The sequence below is a fragment of the Nomia melanderi genome, chromosome 3, assembly GCF_051020985.1.
Source record: "Nomia melanderi isolate GNS246 chromosome 3, iyNomMela1, whole genome shotgun sequence".
NCBI lineage: Eukaryota > Metazoa > Arthropoda > Insecta > Hymenoptera > Halictidae > Nomia > Nomia melanderi.
In genome coordinates this window covers 12,814,321-12,824,481 of record NC_135001.1, presented here as the reverse complement: position 1 = coordinate 12,824,481, position 10,161 = coordinate 12,814,321, and the positions used below count along the sequence as shown (strand labels likewise).

General features: G+C 28.2%; 2 protein-coding genes and 1 long non-coding RNA gene across 13 annotated transcripts; 1 reads left to right on the top strand and 2 right to left on the bottom strand.

Moving 5' to 3' along the window:
• Positions 1 to 27: 27 nt before the first annotated feature.
• Positions 28 to 3,080, bottom strand: Rnft2 (ring finger protein, transmembrane 2). 11 transcript variants are annotated; one of them, XM_076365821.1, is made up of 6 exons: positions 2,933 to 3,080; positions 2,647 to 2,796; positions 1,882 to 2,128; positions 1,047 to 1,796; positions 763 to 978; positions 28 to 658 (listed from the first exon to the last, which is right to left on the bottom strand). In XM_076365821.1, the coding sequence occupies exons 3-6, from the start codon at positions 2,035 to 2,037 to the stop codon at positions 425 to 427; spliced, it is 1,356 nt and encodes a 451-aa protein (XP_076221936.1). In that variant the 5' UTR covers positions 2,038 to 2,128; positions 2,647 to 2,796; positions 2,933 to 3,080; the 3' UTR covers positions 28 to 424. The 11 variants fall into 11 exon arrangements, with proteins under 11 accessions (XP_076221936.1, XP_076221937.1, XP_031835231.1 ...); XM_076365822.1 differs by having other exon boundaries at positions 2,709 to 2,796; positions 2,933 to 3,079; XM_031979371.2 differs by having other exon boundaries at positions 2,647 to 2,866; positions 2,933 to 3,069.
• A 277-nt stretch (positions 3,081 to 3,357) lies between these two features.
• Snap29 (Synaptosomal-associated protein 29kDa) lies at positions 3,358 to 8,689 on the top strand. Its single transcript, XM_031979388.2, has 2 exons — positions 3,358 to 3,767; positions 4,241 to 8,689. Exons 1-2 carry the CDS (start codon positions 3,495 to 3,497, stop codon positions 4,757 to 4,759), a joined length of 792 nt encoding a protein of 263 aa, XP_031835248.1. The 5' UTR covers positions 3,358 to 3,494; the 3' UTR covers positions 4,760 to 8,689.
• LOC116428147 (uncharacterized) lies at positions 6,837 to 8,430 on the bottom strand. The gene is made up of 3 exons (XR_004235204.2): positions 8,320 to 8,430; positions 7,513 to 7,663; positions 6,837 to 7,001 (listed from the first exon to the last, which is right to left on the bottom strand). It is a non-coding gene; the product is annotated as an uncharacterized LOC116428147 (long non-coding RNA).
• Positions 8,690 to 10,161: the final 1,472 nt, after the last annotated feature.

Genomic DNA, 10,161 nt, shown 5'->3' with positions numbered 1-10,161 from the left:
GCATGATACATAATAGAATACATTGAAGAAATTTTGTAATTGTTTATTATCTTAGTAAATCGATTACATTATTTTCATAAATAAAAACTTAACGTTAAATAATTCGATTTTAAAATATAAATTTTATCTTATACACACATATCTATTGCTTAAGTATTATGTACAAAATATTTTACAAATTCATAACATTTATACAATATTTCAGTTAAATTTTTTTTAATTGATATCTGAAAATTTAATGTTTATTTTCTTGAACACCCTATAAACAATAAAATCATCTTATTGCAAACATTAATAAAGAAAAACAGAATGAAAGCTAAACTGTTATAAACTGAAGAGAAATTTTACAAGTAAATTTACTGTTGAATGCAAATTTTTAAAGCACAGAAAATAAGCAAATACATGTAAGATATAACACTTATAGTCAATATAACTGAATAGAATAAGTTGTATGGCCGTCTCGATAGATAGGATCATCTGTGATTATTGCACGACATAACGGACATGAACGTTCTCTATTTAACCAGGTTAAAACACACATTTCACAGAAAATATGGTTACAGTGTAGTTTCACTGGCATTGAATACTCTTCATGACAAATTGCACAAACACCTCCAGATGCTATCAACTGTTCTTTGGATGGTGACACTCCTAAATTCTATAAAGATTAAAATGATTTTTTATTATTATTATTATTATTATTATTATTATTATTATTATTATTATATATAATTTTTCTTATAATAAGAGTATAACACATACCATATTTTGAAATAGTTTGCAAGCAGCAGTTTGAAATAACTTTAAACAGGATAATAAATCAGTTCCTTTACTGACTATATATAATACAGAGATGAAAACTCCAATAATTTTTTCTGGACCTTGATACGCTTCAAAAAAATAATATAGCCACGGTTGAACAGGTACAACACATCGATACAGTTGAGATGTTGCTTCCAACATAAGATAATATTTCCCCTAAAGTAAAATTATCTTTCAGTTTTTAATTTATTTATCTTATGAAATAATTATGTATTAAAACTTACTTTTTTCCGGAAAGCCAGAAATCTGGAGGGTAGGCATGTTAAAAACACTTTACAAATAATAGTAATAAGTTTCAGAATAAAATCTGTTATCAAAATTGACCACAATAATTCCCAGATTGTAAGAGGCTGAGTATAAGAAAAGAATATATGTGTATCGTACTCAAAATGAATAAAAACTATACATGCAATAATATAACATGTGATGACTAAAAGTGAAGTCCAACTTTTATTATGCTGTTTTGCAATTTCACGTTTCACAACATTATTAGCATGATTAAATGTGACAAGTAATACTACAAAGTTTAATACACTAGCCTTATGGTCGTAAAGACCTTTGACAAAAAGAAGAGAAATGAAAAAAATGTATTTTTGAAATCCTTTGTATAATGCACGTGTTTCTGGACTAATTTGTATTGTCTCCGTAGAGTTTTCCTCTATGTTGTTGTTGTTGTTGTTGTTGTTGTTGTTGCTGTTGTTGTTATTGTAATTAATGGCAATGTTAGTATTATTATTGCGATTTTCACCCACAGCTTCATTTGCAGCTTCACGAATATTATTTAAAAAATTATCTGTAGCACTTGTTTGATGGTAATGATGATTGCTATGATCAGAACTATCATGTAAATGCGTACCACTTGTTGGTGGATCTTCAACGTTAATTATAAAATTATCAGTTGAAGAATGTATTGTACTTGATGGATTTTGAACTCTTTGAATGTTTAATAATGAACTTAATGTAATCCCAGATGGCTACAAAATAATAATAAAAAAATATTGTTAAGCACATTAATATAGCAATGCATGTGTAAGAAATATATATTAAAGATGCACTTACAACACGTACATGTTCTATGAATGGCCTAATATCTTCTATCGTAGAAGATATATTATTTGCAAATATTCTAGAATGTTCCATGGTTCTAGCACTGAAATTAAAATCCCTTATACTAATAGATGGTATAGATCTGGTTGCAGTTGAAGAATGCATCATTGTCAACTCTCAAGATTATACATTTATTACATGAGGCATATCATGTAATATACTGAGTTATGAGGTACATCAATTATCCTCCATTCTGTATCTACAATTACAAAGCATTTTCATAATTTAAAGTCTTGTATACATATAATTTATTATAAAACCATTTTTAATTTACAAAGATATAAATGTAAATATTTATTAACAATATTTTAAAAATAGTTTACATGTAATAAATACAAAACGACTATTTTAAATAGTAGTGGTCAATGGCACTATACTTTATTCTGTCTGTAAGTAAATGACGTGAATAAAGGTTTACGTACGATATAATTTTTTTTATTAAACATTCTTAGGAAACAATTTACAAATCAATGTAAAGATACGTTATCACAAATCTGTGTCTATATATTCATGAGACTATAATATTGACGAAACATATGGAAAATTGGGAAAGGACATCGCATAATTGCTACAGGAGAGTCTGAATGCCTTGGGACTTATAACCACAAAAGGAAATCGACATATTAATTTTCTATAGTAAATACATTTTATACTACCATATTTATTAAGTTGAAATAACAGAACAAAAATTTTGTATTTTTCACAATTGTAAACTACCTTTAAGAATTAGTCCAAAACCTTGCTCAAATCATAATTTTTTACGTGTGTACAAAATATACCATCGAATAAAGATCTGCATTGGGCGGGAAAATCAGGCGAACCCCAGATCCTTTTTGTTTCTCTATTTGGCCGTCTCAAGTGGCGATGCTGAAATAGCCACTATACCCGAGTTACGTCCAGTATCAATACCGGGGGTGTCTAACTGCTACCCCTCAAGCTAGTGACTCCAGTCAGTGAGTGGTTCTTAACTACTTCTACTTTAGAACAGGGATATCTAACTTACTCTCCTCACGCTAGTAACTCGGAAGAAACGTTCGTCCACTATCTCTACTGGAACGAGCTGCTCGAGATTCTGTATGTAGCAGTTCGATGTAGTGTTTAATACAGCAGGTAAAAGTAGGTTTTGAGAGGGTAACTTTTTGTAAGGGGAGTATCACTAGAGTGCCTGTGGGCACTAATTCAGGCACTCTTGCTATAGTATAAAGTGAGAGCAGGATAAATGATTCCTTAATATTATTCCACATTTTGCTCTGTGTTTTAAAAAGTTTATTTTTGACATATAAAGCGATTATAATTTGATGTGATAACGAATGTAGAATAATAGTTTGACAATTCATTCATAAATAAAATGTAGATTTCCCTCCTTCCTGTTTGATTTTTTGTTTTCTCGTATGCGGCGCTGAAGCATAACCATTACAACTGTGACAGACGAATCTACAGTTGCGTATATTTACAGGACAGGAGGACCTTATTGGACCTTACGTGTCAGTGAATGTGAACGTGTCAGACGAATTTTAAAACAGTTTTCGTATAGAAATCTTAAAGTGTATGATTTATACAACGAAATGGCAAGTCAGAATTATTTAAGTGATCCAAAGAGTCCATTCTTTTCTCTTGAAGATGATGTCGATGATGAAACCTTTTTAAAAAATGCTCCACCGAGGTCTATTAGTCATACAGCTTACAATCAATATACTAATTACGACAACGAATTCGAGCATAAACGTCAACAGTTGTTACAGCGAAAAAAAGAGATAGAAGACCGTACAATACAATCATCAGAAAGGTCTATTTCATTATTACGGGATTCTGAGCAAATTGGAGCTGCCACAGCAGAGGTAATTTAAAAAAAAACTTTATTCCAATATATAAAACTTAATCATTTAATGACACACAATGACAAAGTATTATTAGATTACATTTCTTGGAAAATGTTATTCATTTGCAATTATATTTCAATTTATTTCTTTATAATACAAATAAAGATATATGTTTACATAATAATTATAGTAATTTTAAGCATTATTTCAATGGGTATATTAATGCAATTTTTATGTGAAAAATTTATCCTTAAAATCTAATTCTCAAATTAGTAGCACTAATTAATACTGATACAGAATGATATTAAAAAAATTAATAAATACATTTATATATTAAATAAAATGTGTAGCGTTCAAAGAAGTATTAAAATTGTTTATATTAATCTTAAGTATTTTGATATAAGGAAAGGTAATCAATACCAAGTAATTTTGAAGTAGCTTTGATCATTTTATATTATAGCAAATTAAAATTATTGTTGTCTTTATTTTAGGAACTTATTAGGCAAAGGGAACAACTAGAAAGAACAGAAAAAAGATTAGACGATATCAATAGTACCTTAAGATTTAGTCAAAAACATATCCAAGGAATAAAAAGTGTATTTGGAAGTTTAAAAAATTATCTGAGTGGTAAATCATTAGATGCACCTATACCATCAACTAAATTGTCAGAATCGTCCAGTTCTGAGTCTATGACATCTCCTGCTCTATCGAATTCCTTAGAACAAGTTCAAACTAATATATCTAATACAAGTCCAGCATTAAAATTACGTGGTATATATGATGAAGATGAAAGTAACAATTCTGTGACTAACAATGTGAGTAAGATTTTAGAAAAGAATTTAGATGAGATGAGTGGTTCATTAGCTAGATTAAAAGGTTTGGCAGTAGGTTTATCAGAAGAAATTGATTTGCAAAATGATTTAATTGAGAATATAACTGATAAAGCAGAGAAAACTGATATAATGCTTCAAAAACAAAACAAAGATCTTACTCACTTACTGAAAAAATAAAAGAAGAGTTTGATGTAAAAAAAGTGTTCATTAAATTGCTTTTTGTATACTTCAAAATTTCTATATAGTAAAGTGGAAATATGATATTGACTTAGTTAACTATAAAAATATTGCATATGTTATTTTACATTTAATTCATTTCATATTATGCTACAGTATAGTAATATGTAATTTTCATAAGTTATAACTCATATAATTGTGCTAGTAATTAGGGATTAAAAATTAGACTTGAAGTTTCACTAAAAATTAGAAAGCATAGCTTAGTCGTTTTTTTCTGGTTCCCTGAATCTACAGAATCTAATACAATGATTTTTAAATGACAACTTGAAAAATTAAAAAAGTGTTAAGTACAAATGTTTTAATTTTAGAATATTAAATTAACTTTAATTTTTTGATTTATTTTAAAAATAAGTAGTAAAAGTTAAAACAGATTGTTTATAGAGTAGCGTTCATTTCATGCATAAGTAAATTTTATCAATCAAATTCAAATGCTGTGATAAAAATCAATCTGCATAAAAAATGAACATTGGAATTTAACAGAAATTTAATATCGTTATTGATTTTTGTTAATGTTATGAGGAGGTGAGAGTAACTATCAACAAGACTTAATTAAAAAAAAAGTATTGAACACTAAATACACATTTGTTAAACTCTCTTTGTAAATTATTTGTAGATATTTCATTCTTTACACTTAAGAAATAAGATAATTCATATAAATAGTAATAAGTAAATGTTTCATTGTAGAGAAAATTAAATGAATAAGAAATGTAACTGCAAAAAAGGCATTTTGTCCAACGTTATTTTAAATGTAATAATATCAGAGACATCAGTTTTGTAATATTATTGAAAAGTTTTTTAATTATGTATTATACACTAAATTATTTCACTTGATGTACTTTGAAAGATTGTATTAATTTAAGTCATTGCAATTGAAGATATGAACAACACTTTTTTAATTATATGTATATGTCTTTTCTTAAGATAATTAATTGTTATATAAAATGTACAAATATTTTTGCAAATTATATTTACATTACTCATATAGTTTGTATTGTTTATATAATCACGAATTTATAATCAGGAATAGATTAAGACATTCAACAGCTGAATCTGGAAATTGTTCGCTGGTTTCAGTGATGTAAAAAGTAATAAAAGGAATCAATTTTACCATATTTTATTTCTAAATTATTTTAGTAAGTGCGACACAACTTGTGACATAAATGAATTTAATTATCGTTCTATATACTTTCAATAAAGTGTCTTTATTGTAAAATATGCAATCATTGAATAAAACACTTTATTTTACAAAAATCTTTTCGCAATACTGAAAACCATATTTTTTCTAATCTTTGTAATTTATCTTCTGTATTAATGACATTGTAATAAATGACTAAACAATGATATTAAGAGGAAATGTAGATATAATATACAATAAGGTAAAATGTATACTTACTGAGAAAAGTTCCATTCTAGTGTTTGATACTATTTTGTAATGAATATAGTATATAATCCAACTTTGTATGGTAAGATATTTGTGTAACAATGGACTAATTATTAAAATTTCACATTCTCATTGCCAACATTGTTCTAAACAATTTAAACATATTTGCAAAATTTTATTTAAATCATAAGGTCATTGATATTGAAATTTATATATACATAATATATACATTTTTCATAAACATAAATGTATCGAGTTTATACGTTATTATCCTTTGCTTTTCCAGAAAAGATGGTATCCTTGGTTTCTTTATGATCAAGAGGATATTGATTATTATTATGCTTGTAACAAGCAATGTTGCAGGGAGAATGATTAATTCTTATGATAAAATTTAGAAACAAATAATTGACTCTCTTATTAAGCCTCATTTTTAGTAAAATTTCGTTTTTAAAGTTTCATTTCTGTAAAGAATTGGTCAACTTATAGCAGAAAAACTATAAATACTGTACGACTCTACCCTACTATAACTATTTATATTATTAGAGATTATATATAACTATAAAATTATTAAAATTATTACACATCAATTTGAACGACTATGTAACATTTATAAAAGGAAAATACAGATCAATGGTATTTACTTTGTACTTGTAACTACTTTATTTTTATATAAACAAACAAACATTAATTGCATATCGTAATATTGTAATTATGTAGGTTTTTTATATTCAATTTTTTATTTCTTGAGTAATTCGTCATGGTTGAGTCGTTACGATCGTCCAGTTGTTTAATTTGTCCCACCTACGTAAGTAAACATAATTATACCAGTAAAAACACATTTGTGGAAAAAAATTGTTTATTATACTTTAACACGTTGAATGCTGCACGATTTCATAAAGCAAAATACCCAAATCGAAAGAATATAATATTAAATCATTTGATTGAATTGCATTATTATTATTGCTTGTTCATCTTGCTGAATGTCACCGCAATAGGCAGCATTATTTATAATATATAAACCTTTTCAAATAATTATAGTTTAACTGAGTGTACTATAGTATCCGATTCGGTTGGGGGTCACCGGTGACCCCCACGGCATTCAACGTGTTAAGGTCAGCATATGGGCTAACATAAAATGAAAATAATGAATAAGTATGTAAAAAATTGCAGTTTAACTTTTAACATTTTGCACTGGAAATAGTTTTAACTTTCAGACATAGTTATTTTGCAATAAAATAACATGCAATGAGCCAACATTATTTAATTGGAAAGCCTGTAGTAATTTATAATTTTATAAAAACTCATAACACACCAGTTGTGGTATCATTTCCACCAGTAGACCCATTACCACCAGTAGACCCATTACCACCGTTATTGGGTGGTCTTCGACCTCTACAAGCAACTCCATTACCTGGACGTTGGCCAGAAATGGAACGATCTACATTTATCGACATCGTAGATGCCTATCAAGTAAAAAAAGTTCTTCAAGAAATAAATAAAACATCATAAAAATGATTTTTGTACACATCATTCATATCTACTATATACATTATGTTAAGTTGAAATATTTTTTATTAGTTGAACAATCGAAATAAAATTTCAGTAAGTAACAGTAAAGTTTAGTAAAATATATTAGTAAAATATATAAAAGACATAATATACAATATAAAATACAAGAAGAAATAAAATAGTCATATTTAAATACGGTGGGAAACGAGGAAAAATGATAATTAAAAAATTCTGGTTGCCAACACTCTATAAATATATAATTATGATTGTAGTATCATTGATAAAGGAACGCCCACAATATTGTCGATAAAATATGTAAATACATGTATCGTGCCATTAGTTATTGACAGCGGCACAGAATTAACAAAAGTTTCCAAAATAAAACTTGCCTTTTATATGTTTCCTTATTAACTTTCTATGTGTATTAATAATTTTATAACCAACCATAGAAATAGTTAATTTAATTAGAATTCTTTTATAAATATTAATTTTAAGCTTGTAAATGTATGAAGCTGATTAGTAATCACAAATTGTTAATACATACATACAATTGTATTATAAGTATTTATATAAAATAAAATGAATAGTTCATTTGTCGTAAAAGTCGTACCACAATGCAGAACACCAGGACAACAAAGAAATGAAAATTAAAGAATTGCATCTTGCAAGAGCTGCATTAGAAAACTGTTTTATTTGAAATGATCGTCTTTTTATACCCGCAGGAGGCAATTACAAAGGTAATCTTAAATCAGAAAAATTCATTCCTATTGTATCATTTCCTGTAATTTTCGTGTGTCGCGCAGATTTTTTTGCGTCATTTTAAGATAACTCATCAGCAATGATTAGTATGTGCGCTGATTGTACTTTAACTATCTTTGAATTCATTCACATTCATTACACATAAATATGTTATTTTGTCACATTGAAATTTTTTCATGTGAAAAGGAAACGATAATAAAATGCATCATATAAAACATGAACATGTTCGTTCGTTATAATTTTAACCTTAACAAAAAGGAAAGTCCTTCCTTCAGAAGAAGAAAAAGTAACGTAGGGAAACTTCGTACATATTTTGTCATTGGAATTTATATTCTGTTACCATTTATTTAACCTTCTTTGAAATTTTAATGTAACATAAACTGAATTTAATATTCACTGTAATTGATTGTCTCTATTGCAATTTATTTAACACTCATTGAATTTTGATTTAATATGTTTGGCTCTTGGTTTTGAAATGAATTTAAAATTGGAATATTTTCCTTACAATGATACCTTAAAACTTGAAGTTTTATGTTATATTAAGTTCAACTTCTCAAGTTTCTGTTAGATATCGCGCTTGCGATCAGTACCAGGCACGATTAGATGAAACGTACGAAATTGCTCGATTCTGCTGTCGGAAGGTCAATGACTTTTTCCGTGTCATTGACTGTTCGCTATTAAAGAAGTTTAGGGTTTCAGAAATGGCAAACTACCGAAGAAAAGAAGAGGTGATATGCCGAAGAGGCCCCGACAAAATGTCGCTCAAAAGGGCAACTACTAATGGCATTTCATCTTAACCCTTTCCGGTCGAAGTTAGGGCATGACCTGGTAAGGTACTTTTACCGTTGAGGACGAGAGCCGGGTATCGCCCGGCTCAAACATTCGACTGTTTCAATAAACGAGTAGTTCTTCTTCCAGCTACCTTATCGTAACTGTATTGTATGAAGTACAATATTCTATTGAATAAATACTACTTCCATCGCTTAAATGTACGCGCCTTATGCACTTGTTGCCTCTAAATCATATGACACACTTGTAGCAAAAGTGAAGTGTACATACAGTTAACACCCGAACTACCGAGCATTTAATACGATTAGTATGTAATCCCTATAAAAATTGTAACAATAGACTATTTTCAGTTTCTTCAGACATTCATTATAGTACTCAAGTAAAACTATTTATTTTCAAGATCATTTCGAATATTCAATGCTTTTAAGATATCAATAATTACGAAACAAAAATATTAAAGCCAGTCATTTTGACTGTTACGATAGTTCTGGTATTAATCCGATTTTTACTAAGGAGTCTACAATCTTTATTATCGGTAACATCGAACGCTACACTGAAATGGTATGGGGGTCTTGAGACCCCCGATATCCTAGCAAAAATTTCCGTAAGCTGCAACGTTTGTAGGTATGTATCTTAAGTCTGTGTTATTTATGTTTAATTTCTCAATTTCGTTGTTAGATGGCGAAGCTGGACATTTTTGCATAGATTCATCAGCTTTAAATATTATCTCTTGCTCGATTACATTATTCCTGTTTAAGTATTTTGATTTTTAAGTATGCACTATAATTGTAATTATAAAGCTTCTTGTTTCCAAGACAAATGAGGGTAATGTTTACTTGCCAAATAACCATTTGAAGGGATTAAACAGTATCCATCATTTCTGCAATGAGTGCTTACACCTATT